At 43.2% G+C, this 25580-nt stretch overlaps 1 protein-coding gene across 4 annotated transcripts in view; it reads left to right on the top strand.

The window, feature by feature from the left end:
• agap1 (ArfGAP with GTPase domain, ankyrin repeat and PH domain 1) overlaps positions 1-25122 on the top strand; it is a 642020-nt gene extending 616898 nt beyond the window's left edge. For all 4 annotated transcript variants that reach the window (XM_073046649.1, XM_073046648.1, XM_073046647.1 and 1 more), the window contains 2 exons: positions 15676-15931; positions 21140-25122. In XM_073046649.1, the coding sequence (XP_072902750.1) occupies positions 15676-15931; positions 21140-21373 (490 nt within the window). In that variant the 3' untranslated portion in view covers positions 21374-25122. The remainder of the gene's footprint in view (positions 1-15675; positions 15932-21139) is intronic.
• The last annotated feature ends 458 nt before the right edge of the window (positions 25123-25580 follow it).

Raw genomic sequence — 25580 nt, 5'->3', positions numbered from 1 at the left:
TAGAAGCAGCCCTGTGCATCGCGGATACAAGTCCCTACCTGAATAACCAAAATCCTGGAAGCACACATTCTGCAGACGCGGTAGGTCAATGCACTGTAGATGATCTGTCCTGGGAGCTTCTGGACGTTCGGAGTGTGGGAGGCAGGCAAGAGCCTCAATCCTGTGGTTGTATAATGTGTTGGTACTTTATAACTGAGAATGGCTGTACAATGCGGCTATGTAAGCAACCATTTGTACACAAGCTCATTATTTATTAAGCTACTGGATGAACACCCAGGCAAATTGGAGAACCAGAAGAAAATGTTCATACTCTCATAATGACAGCATTGGTTAAGGTTGACAGCATTGACCATTTCCTGAAATTTTAATTCATTTTAAAACACTTGAGTAGCTGGGTTTCAACATCTCCCGCGCTGATATCCCAGTTGGGTTGGGCATAAATAGGATTGGGGTTCACCAGCTCAAGGGGGGAATTCTGTACTTGCAACATTTGGCAGTAATTGTCTTACTCTTAGCCCGTACAAATAGTGCAGCTCAAAACAAAACCTTCACCCACTGATGTGAAGCCAATTAAAGACAGCTTGGTTTTTAACCCTTACATCTTTGCAGCACCTCTCATCTATACATATGAATTTTAAAATATCTCTTTGTCCCATTGTCTTCTTCTGCCTCTGTGCAAACAGATTACAGTAAGGAATAATGGTGTATGACAGAAGAAAAAGAACTTAATCTTTGGGCTTTATTTTCTTCCTGCCTTCCTCCAACCCCGCCCCCCACCCTCTCCTACTTTCCGAATCCTCGATGCTTCAGTAATTTGATCTTTAGCTCATTAGCTGACAGGGATATAAACCTCCATACTCCAGAGGGTTGGGAAGCAGTTAAGCAATCTGCAGCTGATGACTGGGCCCTGGGACAAGGCTTCCTCTGGGAAAATTAAAGCCTCTATTTTGAAGAATTAGATGCAGGTCTCTGAGCTGGGCCTTAGCAGCACAAGGATGACAACTATTTACACGATAGATACATCGAGTCAAGGTGACTGCAATGCTGAAATGTAGCCCCTTTAAAGGATGGGGTTTAAAGCAATGTAACAAGCTTAGTGTTATTGTGAAGGATGTTACAGCAACATTGATCAGAAAGCTATTGATTTGCTATTGCGTTGTGCCCAGCTTTATAATGAGCTAAGAGCCTGTGTAAAGGTTAGAATGAAATACAGTATAGAGCTAATTTAGGATTATTATGGCAATAATATCATTGTTGAAAAGCAGTGTAGCGTTTATATGGCCCGAGGCACTAATTCATTCAGGCATTTAAAAAATAGAAGACCCTATTAAATACTACAACACCTGAATGAAATTACTGTGTGTTTTTCATGTTTAATTTATGTATGGGAAATGTTCTGTGTGATCCTTAAACAGAGGAGTTTGGAGAAAAAAAACTGTTTCGATGTTAACTGTTCAGAAAGTAAAGTTGTATCTCGTGATTAGCTGAGTGTAGTTTTGGATCAATAGGGCAATGCTATTGGTGGGAGTCTGATAGTGAAGGAGTCTTATCAATGATCCTCTTACCTTTCTCCATGTTTCTCTCTAGAAATAATTTAGTTTGAACTGTGCAATTTCGTAGAGGAAACGGAATTAGCTGCATTAGAATTGTTCGTGAAAGTACGAGATTAATACTAGCAGCAATATAATACAAAGTTAACACACCTTCCCATCCTCAGGGCCAGTGCACCCTGCCCCATCCTCACCCTCAGGGCCAGTGCACCCTGCCCCATCCTCATCCTCAGGGCCAGTGCACCCTGCCCCATCCTCACCCTCGGGGACAGTGTACCCTGCCCCATCCTCATCCTCGGGGCCAGTGCACCCTGCCCCATCCTCACCCTCGGGGACAGTGTACCCTGCCCCATCCTCATCCTCGGGGCCAGTGCACCCTGCCCCATCCTCACCCTCAGGGCCAGTGTACCCCTGCCCCATCCTCATCCTCAGGGCCAGTGTACCCCTGCCTCATCCTCATCCTCAGGGCCAGTGTACCCCTGCCCCATCCTCACCCTCAGGGCCAGTGTACCCCTGCCTCATCCTCACCCTCAGGGCCAGTGTACCCTGCAGCAATATAATACAAAGTTAACACACCTTCCCATCCTCAGGGCCAGTGCACCCTGCCCCATCCTCACCCTCAGGGCCAGTGCACCCTGCCCCATCCTCACCCTCAGGGCCAGTGTACCCCTGCCCCATCCTCACCCTCAGGGCCAGTGCACCCTGCCCCATCCTCACCCTCAGGGCCAGTGTACCCCTGCCCCATCCTCATCCTCAGGGCCAGTGTACCCTGCCCCATCCTCACCCTCAGGGCCAGTGTACCCCTGCCCCATCCTCACCCTCAGGGCCAGTGTACCCCTGCCTCATCCTCATCCTCAGGGCCAGTGTACCCTGCCCCATCCTCATCCTCAGGGCCAGTGCACCCTGCCCCCATCCTTTCAGTGATGGCATCTGCTCAGTGGATTGAAACAAAGATTGCCCCATTACTTTTGAGTTTAACAAGATAACTAGTGCCTGGTGAAAACTAGCCACTTCAGTTTGCAGAGTAGCCCATCCAAAGCACTAACTTTTCCCCCAAGTAACGCACACAAGATGCTGGAGGAACTCAGCAGTTCAGGCAGCATCTATGGAAATGAACAAACAGTTGATGTTTCAGGTCAGGACACTTCATCAAGACTGGAAAGGAAGGGGGATACGCCAGAATAAAAAGGTGGGAACCAGGAGAGCTAGAAGTTGATAGGTGAAAGCAGGTGGGTGGGAAAGGTAAAGGGCTGGAGAGGAAGGAATCTGATAGAGGAGAGTGGACCATTAGAGAAAGGGAAGAAGGAGGGGACCCAGGGGGAGGTGATGGGCAGATGAGAGGAGGTAAGAGGCCAGAGGGTGGCAGGGGGGTTATTTTTTTCCACAGGAGAAGTCAATATTCATGCTGTCAGTTTGGAGGGTACCCAGCTGCTCCTCCGCCCCAAGTGTGGGCTTGTCATGGCACAAGAGACAGCCATGGACCAACATGTCAGAACGGGAATGGAAATCGAAATAAAAATGTTTGGCCACTGGGAAGATCTGCTTTTGGCAGAGTGACAAAGCAGTCCCCCAAATTACGGCTGGTCTCACTAGTGTAGAGGAGGCGGCATCGGGAGCACCGGACTCAACAGACTAACCCAGTAGATTCGCAGATGAAGTGTTGCCTCACCTGGAGGGACTGTTTGCGCCCTGAATGGAGGTGAGGGAGGAGGGGAATGGGCAGGTGAAGCACTTGAGCGGCTTGCAGGGATAAATGCCTGGAGGGAGATGAGTGGGGAGGGATGAATGGAGGAACAATCTCTGTGGAAAACGGAGAGTGTGGGGGTAGGGGGAGAAGTTTTACCTCTCACAGTTCACAAGCCGATTTTAAAATTAGAAGTTGCTGAATAGGTTATGCCATAAAATAGCAAACTCTATGGATACCGCATTGAAGGTGCAAATTCAGACCTTATTATTATTTATTTGAAAGCTTCATTGGCAACGTTTCGGTGGAAGCTGCCTGTTATGGGGGAATATTTTTTACTGGGGTTCCTTGTTACTGAGGAAACCATAAACAATGTACAGACTGATGAAAGGACCGGGTTGGGGGGTCCGTTATATTTTCTCTGCCTTTAAAAGACTCTGGCACTGTTGTGCTGTTTCTTTAAAGAGAAGAGAGCCTGTTGCCGAGTTTGAATGCAAGCACAGAGGCAGGAGGGCACTGCTCTGATTCACTAGGCCCGCTCAGTTCTTTGTGCTGTAAGAATTGGCACAATGTCGGGTCAGAGTTCAGGCATTTTATAGACACAGCCATGTCCTGTTAATAGATTGTGTGGGTTGCTCTGTGGCCTGTATGATATAATAATACTCTTGTGCCTGTGCGATGATGTCCCAACTCCTTTCTTTAAACAAGTGTGTTTACTTTTTGATTCCACTTTCATTTTCCATCCCCCCCTCCCCAAATATGATTCTACCTTCCGCAACTAGTTCCCATACCTTCTCATCTAATTAAACACAGCAGCTTCCCACTCTTTGTTTTGCTGTGACTAGGATCAGTAAGTCGCTACGTGCAGATTGTGCTTTTTCTCGGTACCTCCAGTCTACAGCCTAGACACTTTCTCCCAGGCGTTACATTGCTGCAGTTATTTGGCAGCCTCTGCCGGTGCCCACCCATCTGCACACCCCTTCAACCCCCTCGTCCCAATTCCCTTGACTGTAAGTGGTAGAGTACGACAAAAGCACACCAGCGGCTATATTTCACTAGGAGTTTGAGGAGATTTGGCATGTCACCAAGGGCAAGCAAATTTCTGCAGGTGTACCACAGAGAGCATTCTGACTGGTCATATCACTGTTGTGTATGGAGGGGCAAATTCGCAGGATCGAGAAAAGCTGCAGAGGATTATAAACTCAGCCAGCTTCATCATGGGCATTAGTCTCCTTCACTGTCGAGGACATCTTCTAAAAGCAATGCCCCAAAAAGGCAGCATTACAGAGTCCACGTTACCCAGACAATACCCTCCCCTCATTGCCATCATCAGGGAGGAGGTACAGGATCCTGAAGACACACACTCAACATTTTAGGAACAACTTCTTCCTCTCCACCATCAGATTGCTGAACTGTCCATGAACCCTTGCGCTATCTTTGCTCTCTTGTTTGCACTATTTTATATTTATATATTTCTTATTGATTCAAAAAAAGATTCAAAAACTTTATTGCCATTCTAACCGTACATCAGCTCTGCAGGGCAGAATGAGACAGCGTTTCCCAGGAGCAGTGCAATCATAACATAGCAAACGCAACACTAAATAATAAACATAACAATAAATAGTAAAACACAGCAGCCACATGTCAGTTAAAAACAAGTTATAAGTGTCCAGTGCAAGTTAAAAGTGTCCAAAGCAGAGTCAGGTAGAGCAGCTATTTAGCAGTCTGACTGCCTGTGGGAGGAAGCTGTCTAGTAGCCTTGTGGTTTTAGTTTTAATGCTCCTGTAACGTTTACCTGATGGCAGACGAACAAACAGTTCAATGAGAGGGTGTGAGGGGTCTTTAATGATGTAATTATTGTAATTATTTACTGTATTTCATATTGAAATCTATATCTTATGTATTGCACTGTACTGCTGCCACAAAACAACGAAATTGCAACATGTGTGAGTGACGATAAACTGATTACGATTCTGACTTGGTATTTTAAATAAAAATGCAAAGAATGTCAAAGGGGATACAGGGGTGCCCTGCTGGTGCAGCTAGTAGAGCTGCTGGAGACCAGGGGTCACTCCTGTGCTGTTTTTGTGGAAGCTGACACATGCTCCCTGTAAGGTGCTCCATTTTCCAACTTCCCACACTGTACCCACTGTAAATTGCCTCTAGTGTAGGTGATTGGTAGACAGTGTAGGGAGGGCAAAGTAAAAATGGGGTTAAGGTAGGATAAGTTTAAATGGGAGGTCAGTGGTCAGCACAGACACGTTTGAAACTGTGCCGAACCATTTAAACTGCCCACTCCCATTGACCTGCAGCAGGACCATAGCCCTCCATACCCCTGCTGTCCATGTACCTATCCAAACTTCTCGTGAACGTTGAAATCGAGCTCGCATGCACCACTTGCGCTGGCAGCTCGCTCTACACTCTCACAACCCTCTGAGTGAAGAAGTTCCCCCTCATGCTCCCCTTCAATGACTTTGCATAAATGACCAACTGTGAAGGATATTAAATGAGTAAGAGATAACAAGGATCAACTTCATTCACCATACGTGTATTAAGAATTTGCTGTGGTGTGTTGGTCAGGGTGCAACATGCAACCAAAAACAGTAACCTTCAACAATTATAGGAATAAATAATTATATAAAAATAAAGTTGCAGGTTAAGGTAAGGATATGGAATAAAACGCGCATAAATACATAAATGCCAGCAGTGCAGTGAGTTGAGGTATTGTGGACAGTATGCAAAACAAAGAGAAAAACAGAAAAGTCGAAGAGAAACAGGTAGATGAAAGAAAACAATTAAGCATAAGCAGCAACTCCCCGAGCAAATTATATCATAGTTATAGTGCTCCTTTTTAATAAAGGTAAAATGCAAACTATTCCATTATTTTAAACAGTGCAACAGAACAAAAAGAGAATAACTGCATTAGTTTGTATGTTCTGGAATCAGAATCAATGCTTCCTGCAATGAGGAAGAATTTGGAATTATGCAATCCACCCAGGGTCTGGCTACAGGTCATACTTACCAAATATGTTAACTTTGACTGAAAAACAATAGGTTTATGTCAATAATCTGTTGTAGAAAATGGCTTCTAAGAAGGAAATGGATGAGGTACTGCGCAAATAAAACCTACAATTAAGTAACACTTTTATCAAGAATTCAACCACAATAGTCTAGTGATATAAAGCTTGGTTAAAATGATATGTTTTCAGGAGCATCTTATGGGAGGAGAGAGAGGTGTAAAGGTTTAGGGAGGGCTTACCCCATGTGATATGAACTAGGAGGGAACGTGAAGCTTACAGATGATAGTGACAGAATGGGACTTTAGTTTGAGATAAGCAAGTTAATATTAAGAACAGATGAGCGTAAGAAGAAGAGAAGGTGAGCTTGCCGATCTCCTGGGTATGTGAGAGGTGATGCTGACTGAGATGGCTAACGGAAGTGAAGTCTGCAGCTGTCGAAAGTATCAGGCGTCACCACACAGCCAAGAAGAACGGGGCAAACTCAATGTGTGTTTTACACCCCACACACAACTATTGTGAGCCAGCCAAGCTATTGGTGAACTGTCAGCATTCCTGAGAAGTGGAGTGAGTGAGAGAAAAATCTCCCAGTTGTACATAGCTCCCCAGCCCATTCATTGTGTCATCGTGGTCCTGCCAATCACCCAGGCTGTGGTAACACTCTAAAGGTGAGTGAACTTTTGTTGTGGTTGCTTTCTTTCTTTTCTCCCAGATGCTGTGTTGGTGTCAGAGGTTACCACAGGTCTTTTTGGAGGGTTTGAGAGCAGAGGGAGTGGGGCGGATTTTATTCTTCTCGATTATTATTGAGATGAGAAAGGGCTAAAATAATGGTCTGGTCTCTTGGGTAACAACAGCTCATGTGATGAGCCAAGGCAACGGTGCTGATATCCAGCAGACACACTTTTAATTAAACCACTGCCACAGCCCACTATGTAAGGATAGATATAGGAAGAAGTCAGGTTAACCTCTGGTTAGGAGGCTCTCCGCAAGGAGGCACCATTCACAGCAGAGTGATCAGATTAACCCACGCAGAGAAAATTACATTTGAAAACAAAGTCCAGGATATCACATTCTGGAATTATCCTCAGCCAAGAATTCATGAGAAAGAGAAGGAATTAACGAGAAGGAATAGCTGATTTCTTCCCCCTTCCTTTCCAGTTCTGATGAAGGGTCTCGGGCCAAAAGATTGACTCTTAATTCCTTTCCATAGATGTGGCCCGACCTGCTGAGTTCCCCAGCATTTTGTGTGTATTTCCAGCATCTGCAGAATCTCATGTTTGTGAAGGAATTAACCCGTCTCTTTCAAAATTACAAAAAAAATTCTTTTGGTATCTTCCAAACCAAAAAATAATCAGCAAACCACAAGTGAATCTCATTGTTGCAGGAAGCTACCATTTAGCCTGTTCCAGCTCTCAGTTCCATTTTTTCTGCTCTTTCCCTGTAGCCCTACAGGTAAAAATATGCATCCTGTATGATGTTGACAATTGTTGAATCTGTTGTCACTGCCTTTCGAGTAATGTGCTCGAAGTTCGCAGCAGAGAGGTTTAGGTTGCTGGGAGATTGTCCAGGGATTCTGGATGTGATCAAGAGGCATGAATCTTAATCCCACCAGATCAGGTCTTGGGTGCTCCCTGAAAGTGGCAATGCTAGTAGAAAGGGTGCTAAATGCTTTCATTGCTCTGGGCTTTGAGCAGTGGAAATCGAGAAGTCAAAGCTCCCTTAAAGCTCAACTGTCTCACTTAACCTGCATCAATCCATGATTCTGTAAGTGACGCATTCCCGTAGCATTTGCATCTAGCTCATTAAGACTATACTTTGATAACTATGAGAGATCAAGGCAGCAGAGACTGAACAGGAATTATTCCTGCTCTCTCCTGCCCTGTACTGGTTTGTTGAGCCATCGATGCACTGCAGATTGATACATTTTGGATTTCACTTTGGAAGGAATACCTCTCTCCATCTTAGTAATAGAATTGGGACTCTGTAATATTTGGATAAAAGCAATGTAATCTGCCCCATGTAGATCAACAGTGTGTTTGGCAGCAGGTCACAATGGAGGTTTGATAAGGCATCAACAATGAACTTTTATTTAACCAGCAGTTCATCCTTGGTGTTAGATTGACTATATTACCACAGGGAAACACTGTGCTACATGAGTTGCACTGCAAACATTTTAGATAGTCTGTACTGATTTTATCACATAATGGTTAGGGAAGGTATTACTAATTTTATTGCATTTTCTTTTTATATACTTTTTTATGAATGAAGTATATTTTTGAAATATAAAAACTCTTAAATGTAAAGAATCATCTGCAGGTTTGCCCATAATTCTTGAGGATTATTACTTAGCATGTCCTGTTCTAACCAGCTGAATGCAATAATATGGGGATTTCAAATTAGCCAGCTCTCTTTTGTGTTTTATTGTGTTTTATTTCCCGCTACTGACCTGCTAAGTATGTCCAGCATTTTTCACTTATTTGTTTAAGAAATTCACTGTTTTGAAACTAAGTCTGTTTCAATGACTGCTGTTATGGTTGCTTATTAAGACCAGACCAGATTGAAGTACTGGATAACACACACAAAATGCCAGAGGAACTTGGCAGGTCAGGCAGCGGCTATGAAAAGGAATAAACAGTCAACTTTTTGGGGTGAGACTCTTCCTCAGGATGATGCTGCCTGACGTGCTGAGTTCCTCCAGCATTTTGTGTATGTTACTCTGGATTTCCAGCATCTGCAGAATCTCAGATACAGGAACAGTTTATGGTATGCAGAATCAGTCTATAGGTAGTTAATACAGAGATTTCTCCATGCTAGATCCAATTCTAAGGTCTGCATGACGGCCAAAGTTTCAATACCACATCTGTAACCTCACCCACAGTTGCGGACTAAGAGTCAGATGATTGCTAGGTGAGAACCAAACAAGAGACTAATTGCATACCAGCTCCTCCTTTCAACTCCCTGATGATGCTGGAGTGACAGGCTGTCAACTGTCTGCCATTATGTTGTGAAACAATGATTAGTCATTGTATATACAGTGACCCAGGTTTCGGCCTGACCTCAGGAGCTGTGTGTGTAGAGTTCGCACAATATTTCTGTGACCATGTGGATTTTCTTCAGTTTCCTCTGACGTGCTAAAGATTAACCATTCAAGTGTTTAGGTTAGGTCATTGTAATGTTCCCTGTATGTTGGCGAATAATGAAATCTGGGGGAATTGCTGTAAATATGGGGAGAATATATTACAAAGTAGGAATCGGATTGCACTCAGGGCCAGCATTGACTAGATGGGCCAAATAGCCTTCTCCTATGTCGTAATAAAGTATGAAACACAGATCATCTTTATGCATTAAGATCCGACTAGAAGCAAAGTGATAAATGACTAGATCATGTCTTAATGTCATGTTGTTTGTGGGATGAATGTGAACCAGGAGACAGAGAGAACTCTGCTCTTCAAAGCAGGAAAATGGGATATTTTAATTTCAAGTTTCTGTTTGGGTATAAGGTTGGTATGGTAGCGTAGCAGTCGGTGAAACATTAATTACAGCGCCAGCTGCAAGATCAGGTTTCAGTTTCCGCCGTTGACTGTGAAGAGTTTGTACGTTCTCCCAGTGACCACGTGGATTTCCCTTGGGTGCTCCAGTATCCCCCCACATTCCAACGATGTACGGGTTCGGGTTAGTGAGTTGTGGACATACTATGTTGGCGCCGGAAGTGTGGTAACACTTGTGGGCTGCCCCCAGCACAATCCTCGCTGGTTTGATGTGACACAAATGACATACTTCACTATATGTCTTCATATGAATGTGACAAATAAAGCTAATCTTTAACCTTTCTTTAAAGTAACAACAATTGCAAAGCAATAAGAGGCGCAGCCTCTAAGTGGGAAAAGAATCATAGATGGCTTTTGCTTTGTGCAAACGGAGTTTCTAATGTTGTACTGGCTAGAAGTTTGGGGGCTCGCATTAAATGCATTAAACTATCCAAGTTCAGCAGAGGGAATTGGGAGTTCACTAGAAAAATAGAAAATGGTGTTATTTTCATTGTTCTTTATCATTTCCTGTCAGCGCCTCCTGATGCACAGATACTCCTGTTCCTCACGTCACTTTGTGGATATACAATCAGTCTATGTAGATAAGCTAACCTTATGTATTTGTTTTTAGTGTGTTCTTTATGCTTGTTGTGTTTTTTTTGCTGAATTGGATCTGGAGAACAATTATTTTGTCCTCCTTTACAGTTGTGTACTGAAGGATGAAAATAAACAATCTCGAATCTAGAATCTTGAACTTTTCAAGTTAATGTAGGAAGAAAAGAAAGTAATTCTCGATGTAATGTAAACCACCTCACATACTTCAGACCCAATAATGCCTCCAAGCCATGTCATGAAGCACTTCTGTTAGCAAGCCTACCTTTGCTAAAATAGTGATTTTAATCTCATCACATTTCAAAAGTGAGGAAGGCTAAGGGGCAATCTAACTCAGTGATTAGGATCATTAAAGGTGGCTAGAGAGAAGAATTTCCTCTGTGGGAGGGAGCAGACACTGCACCGACTGATGATAGCAGGAAGGGCATCTTTGCATGATGGAAATCAAACTGTGTTGTGGGCATGCTGTATTGGTGCTGAAATTTGTGGCAACACCTGTTGGCTGACCCCAGCATACCCTTGGGTGTGTGTGTTATTAATGCAGACAACACATTTCACTATGTGCTTCCATTAACACATAATAAATTTACTTGAATCATGAATTTTAAAACTCAGTCCCCTTCTGGCTGCAGAAGCCCATCTCCCTGACTGACCAAGATCTCTCTGCAGTTCATTGAAACCTACTTCACCATCAGCATGTTTCTATATGTCGATAGGTTCTTGATTAGTAAAGTTAGATCAAAGGTTACGGGGAGAAGGCAGAAGAATGGAGTTGAGTGGGATAATAAATCAGCCATGATGGAGCAGATTCGATGGCCGAATGGCCTAATTCTGCTTCTATGTCTGATGGTCTATGGTAAGGATAATAGGATATGTTCCAATCTGAGGTTGATGATGGTTCTGCCTAAATGTATTTGGGCAATGGGCCCTGGCAAATGATTGAGTTCTGATCTGATTGGCTCTGGTATTGCATCCTATCCCTTCGTTCTCTGCCAAACTTGAATATTTGATTTGCTCTTCATCCTTTGCGTATTTCCTGCTGCATTCCATCCTTCAGATGAATATTCTTCCGGGGGCATCATTCCCTGATTATGCGGGATGTGCCAGAACACCCCAAAGGTGAGTTTCCCTTTTGATCCACAGGACAGTGTACATTGCCAAGAAGGCTGATGGAGCAACAGCGGATGCAGGGAGCTGCACTGCCAGTGGGGATCATGTTATATTGTTGCACATCACCCGGCCATGAACTGCTATGTCTTTACTATGATTGTGATGCAGCAGTGAACTATTTCATATTAAAGGTGTAAGGTGAGAGGAAGGAGATTTAAAGGGGATCTGAGAGGTATATTTTTAATACAGAGAGTGGTTAATATCTGAATAATGCTGCCAGAGGAATTGGTGGAATTGGATACAATCACTACTTTTAAGAGGCATTCAGACAGATTGCTTGAATAGGCAGGGATAGAAGAAGTACAGACCTATTGCGGGCAAATAGTATTGGCACAGATGCACAGAAATGTCAGCATAGTGTTGGATTGACCCACGATTTGAAATATCCTGTCCATGTCCACTCTCACTAAGCCTTGCAATATTTGGTAGGTTTCAATGAGATCCCTTCTTCTAAACTCCAGCAAGTACAGGCCCAAAGCCATCAACCTCTCCTCACACATTAACCCTTTTATTCCTGGCATCATTCTTCTAAACCTCCTCTGGATCCTCTCCAATGATGGCAGCACATCCTTTGTTATATATGACATGTCTATTCACTTGCAGACCTAGACTACTTTGAATGAAAGGTGGTAACCAAAATATCTGCTATGCAGAGGCATCTCTTGGCCAAAATAAAGATGTGAATGTGGAAGCGTTTAAGGGAAAGATGAATAAGTGAAGAAGAAAAGAAAAAGCAAACATGTTGATAGGTTATGAAATTGGGACAGGTGCAGCAGAAACACTAGCATAGATCAGTTGGGCTGAATGGCCTACTCTTGAAATGTAAATTCAATGTAATTATCTAAATATAGAGGTCGACACCACTTTCATATTGTACACAATGTAAAAGCATTGAAATGAAAGCATTTTATGGGCCTGAATCCACTGCTGAGGAAGAGGGTTTGGCTCATGGTGATCGGGATGGTGCTACAGTGTGGGGCAGGGTGGTGCTAAAGGAGTTGTAAAGTTTGAGAGCTGCCTGCAATCCAGGTGAAGCTAAGGTCACTGGGGTGTCATTCCAACCCACCAGGAAATGGTGCACGGCTAATCCAGTTAATCTATTTACATTTGCATTTTAATTCGGATTAGAGTGGACACAAGACTGGATTACAGATAAGAGTGTAAACACAGCCTCAGCTCCTCAAAGTACAAATCCCCTTTAACCTTTCTGCTCAAGAGGACAAATAGAATGGAACTGTTAAGGTCACCGCAAAGTCAGTTTCCACCCCTTCCCAACCCAAAGCAAATCTTCCGTGATTCTCAGGGATAAAGAAAACTGGAGTATCCTCTTTAATTTTCTTTCTCTCATTACATCCCTCCCAGGCGCAAAGAGTACAAACAGCTCACCTGATTGCAAGTTTCTGTTGTCAAGTCATTGGATATCAGGTTATCTCTGTGAGAGACACTTTGTGTTGACTTTGGCTTGTGCTCTGCTCTCTGGGCACCATCAGACTTCTCCATTGAACCAGCCTGCCCCAGCCCCATTTAGTCCAACTGCTGCAACTTGCTCTACGGGCCTGCACATTCTTTTTCTGATTCATTAACTTACCAATTCTCCTTTGCGATTCGTTATTAAAACTGCTACTGTCTCTCTTTCAGGCAGTGCCTTACAGTTCACAATAGTTTATTTCACAACAAAACTTCCCTCATTACAAATTACCTTAAATCTGTGACTTCTACTTACCAAACCTACTGGCTTGGAAAGCAATCTCCTTACTTACGCTATCAAAACCCTGCATGATTTTGGAAAATGTTCCCTCGCCCTTTTCTGCTGTCGAATGTTCTCAAGACTCTGGGTGTACTAAGCCAGTCATTCCTGGCCTCCATGCAGAATCTGCTAATTCTTCAGATTCAGATTAATTGATCACACATACATCGAAACATACAGTGAAATGCGCCGTTTGCTTTAACAACCAACACAACCTACGGATGTCCTTGGCATTCTTTCTTCACACGTGTGCATAGCCACATTACTGGAAGGATGTGGAGAATTTGGAGAGGGTGCAGGCTCAACAGGATGCTGCTTGGATTAGAGGGTATTAGCTATAAGCAGAGTTTGTACAGACTTGGTTTGTTTGCTCTGGAGTGTTAGATGTTGAGGAGAAACCTGAAGTTTACATAATTATAAAAGATACACAGTCAGAACCTTTTTCCTAGGGTAGAAATGTCACGTACTTGAAAGTTTAAATACAAGATGAGTGTTGAAAGTTTAAGGGAGATCTAAGAGGCAAGTTACTTTAACACAGAACAATAGGTGCCTGGAGCGTGTTGCAGGGAGAGGTGGTGGAAGCACCACAATGGTGGCATTTAAGAGACATTTCAAAAGGCACACGGACAGGGACAGGAAGGGAACTGAGGGATATGTATGCAGGTGGGATTATCGTGGTCAGCACAGACATGGTGGACTGAATGGCCTGTTCCCATGTTGTATTGTTGTATCCTGTTCACACTTTCTCCTTGTTTCCCTTGATTCCACTGACAATATAAAATACATCTACGTCCTTCTTCAATGAATTTAATGACACAGCCTTCAGTAGCAAAGGGTTTCACTGATTCACCACCCTCTGGATGAAGGGGTTTAGCTTGATCCTGATTCTAATTGGCATATCCCATATCCTGAGGCCACGATCCCTGGTTCTGGACTCCCCTGCCATTACAAACATCCTCCCTGTTTCTAATCAAACAAATCCTATTTCTAAGAAGCCCATTCTTCTCCAATTAGGCCAAAGCAACAATCAGATACAAAGACCAAAACTGCACACAAAACTCCAGATGTGGCCTCCCCAAGGCCCTGCACAGATGAAGCAAGACATCCTTGTTCTCAAATTTTCTTGCAACGAAGGTCACTGTATCATCAGACCTTGAATCTCCTTTGCTAACTCTCATGAGAAGCATTTTGTAATATTTTAAAACACCCATAATACAAATTTGTTACCATCACAACCAATGCCTCTTCTTATTGAGCAAAAAAATCAAATACGTCGTTTTACTTGAAGCAGCTTTTCAACTTGTCCTTTCACCACAAACAACTTAGATCTGCCTGTTCTGAAGCAATTTAATTTCTGTTTTCTTTCCTACCAGACTTTAATCTGCTCTGTGTCTAATTGTCCTGCTGAAGTTTGTTCTATTCTCCTCAGTAAGCTTTGGGCCATTTGTACACAGCTGCCGGAGCCGCTGATGTGCCACGGGGTTGATACTGATGTGTGGATGTGCTGGCTGGTAGTTGCTAAGTGTAAACTGTGAGGAAGACATTCCCAAATCACATTCTCACACAAACACGAGTACAGTGAAAAGAATCATGTGTCCTTTTCCATGAACTGGTTAATAAATCTGTCGCTTGTAAAACTCGAAATAATAGCAATTGAACATTTGACATTAACACTGTCCAAATTCAATGTTTCTTTTAAATGTTGGGGGGGGTGGGATGTGGGGTTACATTTATAGTCCACCTCTAATTTGCACTGGAGAAACAATTTTTTCCCCTGAGTTCAAAACTTTGTTCAGATTGGAATAATATTCCAAGTTACTTGATGAAGTGGTGACCCGTGCACCTATCCTTTCATGTTAGGTAGCAAACCGCATGTTTGAGAGATGCTGCTCTCCAATAGTGCACAGTTACTGAGAAACATGTACGGTAAAGCTCATTCAATCTGGCATCATTGGGGCTTCAGTAGTACAGACCAGTAGATTTCCTACCATTAAAACCCCAAACACATCATCTGGTTTTTTTAACACGTTAATATAAGTTTAACACTGGGTCGGGTGAAAGGGAAATGCACGGGCGCTGTGGAACCTGGCTCTGGCCACAGACCAGCCCACGTTCCTGACCTCTGGTAGTGTGGACCCAGCTGTGGGCCACGCACGGTCCGTAACCTGGTCCTTTGCTCTGATCACACATTCCAGGTTCTTTCCACTCTGTACTCTTGGCTCATCCCATATTAATGAGTGAGCCAGAGGCCAGATTGTCAGGATTTATGAACAATGGTATTTAATGTAAATAATCAGGCAAAATTTTTACAAAGGATTTTTTTTTACAGAAATGGTTTTATGAAATTTATTTCTCTCTGTACACCCAGGGAGGAGAAGGAGCGCTGGATCCGTGCCAAGTACGAACAGAAGCTCTTTCTGGCCCCACTCCCATGCTCCAATGTTCCCCTGGGTCAGCAGCTGCTGCACGCCACGGCCGAGGAAAACCTGCGGACAGTCATCCTGCTCCTGGCCCATGGTTCCAAGGACGAAGTAAATGAGACTTTCGGAGATGGCGATGGACGCACGGCCTTACACCTGGCCTGTAGGAAGGGGAATGTAGTCCTGACACAGCTACTGATCTGGGTAAGTCTGTGGCACAGCAGCATAATTAGAGGAAAGGCACGTTGCTATCACTTCTTGCAAGCTCAGAATGTCCCAAAGCACCTCATGCCCTGTTCTGACAAAGGGCCTCAGACCTCAGGTGTTAACTCTGATTCCTTTCATTGTAAAGTAATCCCTTCCCAACTCAGTTCTAAATGGTAATTTCTTTATTCTATGCATCCTTGTTCAAGAACTTCATAGAAAACTGCCTCTTACCATCTGACCTCCCAGTTCTTCTCAAAATGTTTTTACAGTTTCCAATGAGTTAAGAGGAGACAATATTAAGGATAGTCAGTTAATCAGGCAACTGAGTGAGGCAGCTTTTCAGATAGATCACCTTTATTTCCCTCACACAGTAATGGCCTGGTTGGCTGCGTGTTCCCAGCATTCTGTGTTTTTATTTCTGATTACAGTAGCAGTGTCTTGCTCTGTGGTGGTTGTTGTCTATAATGAGTACAAGTGAAGATACAAGTCAGTATCTTTAAAGAAGACAACCTTTTCATTTCAGCAATCATTCTCATAAAGCACACTAACACAGAGGCCACAAGTGTGCTCACTTTTCTAAATGAGTTCTGAAGGAGTAGCCTAAGCAGATGATGTATGCTTATATTTTACCACCGTCCATTATTTTCTGTAACTGTCTTTAACTGGGCATTTTAAGTGTGTTTTGGAGATTCAGCTTACACCACACTGACTGTTTCTCTCCTGCCTGACCTGCCAGTGGAAACTTGATTTCCCTTCCATACACCGTGCTGACTGTCCCTAACGGTGTTGCAAGTGCCTTGCTAGCATGTCCTTCAGCTGAATTTTGACAACACATGTCAGGCTAACTGATCAGTGGTTCTTTTTATTATTTTATTTGGAGATCCAGCTCGGTAACAGGCCCTTCCAGCCTAACGAGTCCACCCTGCCTAATTACACCCATGCGACCAATTAACCCACTAACTAATACATCTTTGGGATGTGGGAGAAACCCAGGGCCCCCACGTGAAAACTCATGTGGTCATGGGGAGAACATACAAAGTCCTTACAGGCAGCAGTGGGAATTCAGCACAGGTTACTGGCACTGCAAAGCGATGCACTAACCAGTATATTATGATGTTACCCTGTGTTGGATTCTATCCATTTTTCCTGAAGCGAAGTTACTATATTTGCTACCTCTTAATCTGCTGGAAACATTGCAGAAATAATGGAATATTATTACCATTACATCTGCTGTTTCTATAGCCATTTCCTTTCGAACACTGAAATGCATGCTGTTGGTCATAAGCATTTGTCTAGCTGTAATCCCTGTAAATCCTCCTGTATTTTCTCTGGAATAGAAATTCATTTTAACATCCTTGTCATTTGACTCATTTTTGGTGTATCTTCTCCACTGAAGGCAGAAACCAAATATTTGTTTAGTGCTTCAACCATTTCCTGCTGCCTCTGTGGGACATACTGTTTGCTTTCTTCTTTTTAATACTTCTTGCCAATTTATCTTCTCCCATTTTATTTTGGGCGTTTGTTGCTGCATCCTAAAACATAGGCAAGCCACAGGCATACTAAATGTACTTGACAACAGCACAAGCTTCTTCTAATTTAATGTCATCACTAACCTTAGTTAGCCAAAGATGGATCGCTTCTCTTGTAGGCTTTATATTACTCAATAAAATGGACATTTGTTGAGAATTTGAAATATTTCTTTAAATATTTGCCATTATTTAACTACTGACAAGCCTTTTGATCTAATGTCCCCATCTACCTTATTGAAAAATATTCCTCATACTTGCATAATTGGCCTTATTTCAGTTAAAACCCTTAATATGTCAATGTTCAGTGTCTCTATAACTGTGAGCACAGTTCTTTCCGATTGTGACCACTTTCCCTGGAGGATTAGCAATTAACCCTGTCTCATTACAAAAAGGTGAAAAGTAGCCCGTTTCCTAGTAAATTGCTCAGGCAAGCTGACCTGAAGTCATTCCATGAACTTGTCCTCCAAGCTCTTTTTGTCAATTTGATTTGCCTGGTCTTTATGAAGAATGTAATCCCCTGTGATTATAGTGTTACCTACTGCTACCAGTTTATATTTTTATTGATGCTTTTGGAGACAGAGCAACTGTTTCCCACCATAGTCAGTGGTTTTTGTCCCTGTTTTCTGTAAACTCCCTGTACCCCACCCATCACCCTTACCTTATGTAAGTCATATAACATCAGATCCATACGTTAACCTGTCCTTCAGGAACACCCCCAACTCTTTCCCCCATCCCACATTAGCTTAAAACCCTAAATGCCACTATGCTACATAACGCACATAAAATACTGGAGGAACTCAGCAGGTCAGGAAGCATCTATCAAAAGGAATAAAGAGTTGACATTCCTCCAACAAGACCTGTGTACAACTGCGCATATGTGTTCACTGGGACAGCAGTTTAATTGATCCCACCCTGAACTGTCACAGTAAATCAAAACCTTGTTCCTTCACACTATTTGTTGACACGTTTAGTTTTAACAACCATTCAGTTTGGGGTTTAAAACTTTTAGGCAGAGGCAGGATTCCCAACCCTGATGTAATCTTGAGATTTTAATTTTGTCATATGTCCTGGTCACATTAACAACGTGTGGCGAGGTGAACTGTTAGGACAGGAACTGTTTTTTCCAACATGTTCCATCCTGTACATTTGGTCAGTCTATGTAATACTTTAGTGCTACTTGCTATATCATTGATCTTTGCTTCAGTGATGCTGTTTGATCCCCAAATAGCACCTTGTAGGAGTGAAGCAGTCTACGGTATTGCCAAGATCACCTGAACTGCTGAGTTCCGTAGCAGATTGCTTTGCTCCAGATTCTAACAGCTCCGGCCTCTTGTGTCTCTGGGTTACTGCTGACCTGACTCATTGGTCATGATGTGGATTCAACTGTTGTAGAATGAAGGGAATATTTGGGAAATAGCAACTGTAGTAGAATTTGATTCAGAATAAGAAAATATTAGGGATAATGGTATTGAGAGGACTGAAAAGTAAAAACAAAGATGTAATACTGAGGCTTTATAAGGCCGCGCTTAGAGTATTCTGAGCAATTTTGGGTCCCTTAGCTAAAAAAGGATGTGCTGGCATTGAAGGATCCAAAGGAGGTTCACGAGAATTATCCCAGGAATGAAAGAGTTAATGTAATATCAGCATTTGAAACCTATAACCCTGCACTTGCTGGACCTTAGAATAATGGGGTGGGATCTCACTGAAAGACCTAAGTAGAGTGGATGTGGAGAGGATGTTTCCAATTGTGCAAAAGTCTAGGACCAGTGGTCACAGCCTCAGAATACAAGGACGTCCCTTAAGAACAGAGATGAAGAGGAATTTCTTTAGCCAGAGGGTGGTGAATCTGTGGAATTCATTGCCACAGATGACTGTGGAAGCCAAATCATTGGATTTGCTGTATTTAAAGTGGAGATTGATATTTTCTTGATTAGGAAGGACGTCATAGATTACTGGAGAGAAGGCAGGATAATGGGGTGAAAGGGATAATAAATCAGCTATGATGGAATGGCAGAGCAAACCCAATGGGTCTAATTCTGTTCCTGAGTGTTATGGTCACTGGAAACACCAGAATCGAGAGAGATAGAACGAACCACCCAGGTTAAATGGAAGAGATACAACTCTCGAACAATAACAAGAGTGGTAAAGTGCTCCAATGCTGTGAGCCATGTTGGGACATCTGAAGTTGTGAAATGCACCATAATAATTCAAAACTGTTTTTCTGTTTTCTAAAAAATTGGGAATGTGCATAAATAAAATCAGACAGAATAAAAGGGAGTATGATTGAAGGTGGGCTTCCATTGAAAAACTGTACAAATGTAATACTTAAAGAAAAATACTGAGTAATTATAGAGCAGGTGATTAAAGTGGAGGAATTGAGAGTGAGTCAAAGAAGGGAGATTGAAAAATCTAGAAGGTTGCACAAGGTTTCTTCCTCCCAGTATATTATTACAGTGTGACTGGATACAGGAAGCAGACCCAGAGGTAATTTTCAAGAGAAGTGCAAAATGCTAAAGGAGGGAGAATACAAGGTGATAATGGGAATAACTGAGAGCTTATTCAAAGAGACATACCAGGATGTAAAGCCAGCTTCTGATTCCCTGAATCTTGAAGAAAATAAAGGTTGTCCCCAGATTCTGTTCCTGAGAACTCTACGGAACCCAGACAATTCACAAGCTGGAAATGCTACCATGAAGTGGTGGTGGAGGCGGATACAATAGGGTCTTTTAAGAGGCTTTTAGATAGGTACATGGAGCTTAGTAAAATAGAGGGCTATAGGTAAGCCTAGTAATTTCTACGGTAGGGATGTGTTCGGCACAACTTTGTGGGCCAAAGGGCCTGTATTGTGCTGTAGGTTTTCTATGTTTCTATATTCTAACCAAGCAGAAGATGCCTGTGGCCCCACAGAAGCTGACAAATCCAGAGCACAGGTCTCTCAATTTCTCACTTGTATGCACATTAGTCGGGCATTGATAATCTGTGAAGGACGTGTCATAGAAAGAGTTAAAGAACACTAAATGAGCTTGCTGCACTAACAGTAGGAGGATGGTTAAGGCAGAATGAAGTACAGCTATGATTAAACTGGGGACCAAGTGAGTGGCTAAAATTAGTGCTGTTTCATTTATCAAAGGGATGATGAACTTTGAAACTTGAATCTCCAGATTTGGGTGGAGAATTAGGAACTTTGCAAAATTTGTCAGCCAAACTTGATCCTGGGGGTTGAAGTGTTTTGTGTGGGAGACTAGGGAGGCTGTGCTTTTATTCCCATCTTCACGCCTTCTGCCCCACTGTCTCTCTAGTCTCTGGAAAGAAGTTTATCCCTAAGAACTGATGTTTGCAATAGGTCTCAATGTGCAATGCAGACACGTGAGATTCCTAGCTCTGATAAAGAACCCCTTAGTAGCAAGTGCTAACTCGGTCTAATGTAGTGATAATGCCTTAAAGTTAGAACTCGGCCATTGTGTAAGAATCTGAAATATGCTGCCCAAAGCAAAGTGGGAGTGACAGAAAGGCGAGTGAGTGTCAGGTGAAAAGAAAAAATGTAAGGTTTGGTTTTATTGAGTAAGAGCAATGACGTAGTAGAGTTAGGGTGGTGGAGTTAACCTCAAGATCTAATTGGATAGACCAGGCTAGAGCTAAAGTAACTATGCGCTAACTTTCATTCTTGCCCCTACAGTACGGAGTGGACGTCATGGCACGCGACGTTCACGGAAACACTCCACTGGCCTACGCCAAGCAAGCAATGAGTCAGGAGTGCATTGACACTCTCCTTCAATACGGCTGCCCCGATGAACACTTTATTCTGCTGGCAACTCCCAATCTATCCAGTAAGACCAACCGAAACAACAACAACAACAACAACAGCAGCAAAGGCAGGCAGATGGAGTCGAAACTGCCCACGGTCATTTGAGCGAGAGCTCATCAAGTGTTTAGAGAGCAGCACTGAACATCTCTCTTTACAGCCTCATATCTGTGAAACCTCATTCCACTCGTGATTATGTTCTCGAAAGGATGCAAAACCATGAAGGCCTGACAAAAATGGGGGGGAGGGAGGTCGAAAGAGGGAAGGGGGTAAGGGGAGGGGTGTGGATAAGAGACAAGCAGCCACAAATCAGCTGATTACCTGAATGACATGAGGTCTTGTGCAGTTTGACTAAAAAAAAAGCAAGATGCAGCACACGTCAGGAATTGCCCCAGTTCGAGGATAACCAGTGGAGACTACGATATGTATTAAAAGCTCATGGCCCAACTGGGTCAACAGGGCAGAGGACAAGGGGAAAAATTGGAACTCTGAACGTTGACAATTAATTGTCAGTACATTTCACCTCTACCAAAACAGGTTGATTCAGCTCTTCTACGAAGGGCCCCCGCTGACATAAATCAGGTGAGAGCGAGGAGTTTGTCAGGTTTGAAGCTCCAATGATGGTATGTGTCAAATCAGTTGTGGCTAATCTGTCCAGGGAGAATACTGGCTTCATTACGCTTGTATAGTTGAGTTCTTCCAGCATTACCACTGTTTAATAGAACATGATTAGTCATCATAGAGGAAAGCATATTAGCTGAGGAGGTAGTTACATGGCACGGTTCAATGACTGCTTGGATGTGATTGCAGTGTTCGCAGGAGCAGCACATTATCTCAGTCATGCTCCTTCTAGTCCTCTGAGCCCTCCTTCCTAAATCCATTGTCATAATTTAGTGTCTATTTAATTTTCAGTCCTCTTCCTCGCCTTTCTTCACAATGCAGCCTGTTTAGTAAACGGAGACTGCTAGTTGCAAAGGGTCAGTCAGGTGCTGTGCTGGGAAGCAGAACTGTACCCTGTGTGTGATTAAACGGCTGGAAGCCTTGTACAGTGTGCTCGCTTGCAAAAAGAAAGGGGATTGATCAGTGCTGGCCTCATCTCACAGTCACTGCCTTTCTGACCTGCACTGCCATTGGTAGCTTTTTCCAAAATGGATAGATTGGCCACCTTGTTTTGTGAGGTATTTCCAACATGGTTCTCTGTCCCATCTGTAAATATAATGTAAACTCTGATGCTATAGTGTTTATATGTTGTACATAATATTGTTCATTCCATTGAGATTTTAGCCTTTTATTCTGGAGTGGGAAGTGGGAGGGGATTACTTGAAACTCAGATTGGATTTCTGTATACCAGCCACTCTAAAATGGGTGCTCGAGTCTGCGAGTCACTCTACTGGCTATGTGTCCTTCTGGCTTTTTTGGGGGGGTGTCTGGGGGGGGTGTGGCCCGTGAATGGGAGCAAACTGTGAGAATGATTTGGGCCACTGATGCACAATTTAAACTCCAGTCATGTTTACACTCCAGCGTTGTCCAAATAGGAGCTATTGTTCCAGTTCATTGCATTAGTTCTTTGGCTCTGGAATTATTGTGTTTAATCAGCAGAACTCCAGCAGATCTAGGCTTTTTAATTAGTGCTGAGAGAAAACAGCAAGTTACTCGCAGGCCTTCCTCTGACTAACTTGGGCCTGGTAGTTAACTGCTATGTACAGACTGGCATTTGTTTTCCAGTGCACGGTGTCTCGCTAGTGGTGTGAGCCAGAGTCGGGATCTGTATGGAATTTACCAGGAGGATCATTCCCCATTCCAACATTCCAGGACGTGCTCCATGGAACCCAGCTGCTGACAACCCAAAGCAATGCTGTGCTTTGATTCCCATCTTCTGCCCCTCTCCTCCAGCTCCACCCCACCAAACACCTCCACCCTAGTGATTCCCCTCATCTGGAAGGGAGGATAGATTTTCACTGACTGAGGGCTTTCTTGCCCTGACACTTGAACCTGTCCTGCCGGAGCCCCCTCCACCTCATTTCTTATCACCGAGGCACACTGACAGAGGGGCGGCGTTGGGTGTGGGCTCTCACTCTGAAGAGGGAGCTGTCCTCGCTGAAATCTACTCACAATATTACATCATATGTCTTTCCAAGCTGCTCCATTGTGGACTGGCAGGAGCCAGTGTGTGTCTGTGCTGCTTGGTTTCAAACCATACTGCGTTGTAGAGTACATTGCTGTTGGATTCTAAAGGAAAAGGCGGTGGGAAACTCCTGCAAGGTTTCTCGCAGTAAATTGTTCCCCATCCATCCATCCATCCCGAGGATCCAGATTGGCCTAAAGCATGGAGGCTGGAGTCATCCAGATTGTCCAGTCAAAAGCTGTACCAAGAAACTGCAGCAAAGGGCAGCCATGCACACTCCTAGACACAAAATTGACACACATTACATGTAATTGGTTAATAGTGTGTGTGGGCTTCGGTAGCCCAGTTCCCTCAGTTTAGATTTAAATCCAGTTCTTCTTGGTGCCTAGTCTGCATTTTATGATAAAAGTTGACAGCCCGAGTTTATTGAGTATAATTTTAAAAAAGGGAAGCAGCTTTCCTCTAGTTCCCTTTTTTGTAACAAATTGTTAATATAAGCTTCACAGATTGAACAACCTTCATGATCAGTATCAAATCCAAAGCATTAGGTGACTTCTGAGTCATAAACATAAAATAGTACAGGCCCTTTGGCCCACAATGTTGTGCTAACCTTTTAACCTACTTCAAGATCAATCTAACCCTTCCCTCCTATATAACCTTCCACTTTCCTATCATCCATTTGCCTACCTAAGAGTTTCTTAAATGCCCCTAATGTATCTGCCTCTACCACCAAGCCTGGCATGTATTTCACACACCCGCCACTCTCTGTGTAAAGAAATTAACCTTTGATATCACCCCCATACATTCCTCCAATCATCTTAAAATTATTCCTCCTCCCCGCATCTCCACCTTCCAAGTACTTTCTGTAATTCTCTCGCCAAGTCTGGACTCGAATTAAAACTATTCCATCCGTCTGAGCCATTGGTCCTACTCCTTGTATTTCTTTTTCTTCCCAAAATAGTCTCTCGAGCTCTCCCCCCCGCCCACTGTTGATCGTTGGTCCAACAATCTGTACACATAACACAGTGGCATTAACCGAGTGATCGGTCCAGCATTCCCGGAACTCCACTGTAAGATGTCTCCAAATGGGAGCAGTGTGTAAAAGCAGCACATTTGCCAGTGGTGGTTAGTCATTGAATTATTTTCACACTATAACAACATCCAAGCAGCGTATTTGGATTGCGATTGTCAGATTACTGGGGTCTACATGCTCAGCATTGCTGTTTGGTAATCCCCGAGTTTCTGGTTTGTTTAGGGATTCCAGCCCTAAAGAGTGCCAAGCCTAAATATAAACGTATTCCTAATCATGCTTTATAAACTGCGCCAGAATTTACAGTACCTGGAATCAGTTTATCTGCTGTTAACCTGGAATGTATCTGTAAGGAACTGTTAGCTGTTGGTTATTTCTCTGTGTAAATACGTACATGATGGACACTGTCTGAATGAATGAATTTGTTTAATATTACCTCATTTTGGCAGTTCATGTTTTGCAATGACTAGATGCTTTATTTATATGTTTCTAACAAAAAAAAAGCTGTGTGCTGTTGCCTGTATTTTACCAGTGGAGTTTATTAGGCTGAGTTATGATTGACCATACCAGTATGTATTATGATTTTGTAGGTCAACTGTACAGTACTCTGTTAAAGACTGTAAAGTAATGCAAGGAGACAAATCTCTGTAATTGTAAAATGTCTCTTTTCAATAAAAAAATCTTGATATGTTGCTTCCAGAATGTTTGGTTTCATAAAACATGGTGGTGTTCACACAAGCAATCTGCAGGTTACAGCAGAATTCATTTCCTGAGAACCCATTATAACCCAAACTGTTCCTAAGTGGGAAAAGGTCACAGGAACACGCCAAGCTCGATGGCTGGGAGGGTGAGTGAGCCTCTGTGACACTCCCCAGTTCTGTTCGTCTCGACCCAGCTCCTGATTGTTACAACTCAAGGTTGGGGGTGGGGTTGTGGAGGGAGAAGGTTCTGCACCCCCACAGCAGCCAGCAAATCCGTCCATATGTACCCCCACCACTCTCTTAGTGCTTGTTCATACACCGAGTGGCCACTTTATTAGGTACAGAAGTGGGAGCCAATGTGGTCTGCTGTTATAGCCCATCCACTTAAAGTTCCAGTGTGTGTGTTCGGAGATGCTCTTCTGCACACCACGGTTGTAATGTGTGGTTATTAAAGTTACT

Source organism: Hemitrygon akajei, chromosome 5, assembly GCF_048418815.1.
Source record: "Hemitrygon akajei chromosome 5, sHemAka1.3, whole genome shotgun sequence".
NCBI lineage: Eukaryota > Metazoa > Chordata > Chondrichthyes > Myliobatiformes > Dasyatidae > Hemitrygon > Hemitrygon akajei.
This window is presented reverse-complemented; position numbering and strand designations above follow the sequence as displayed.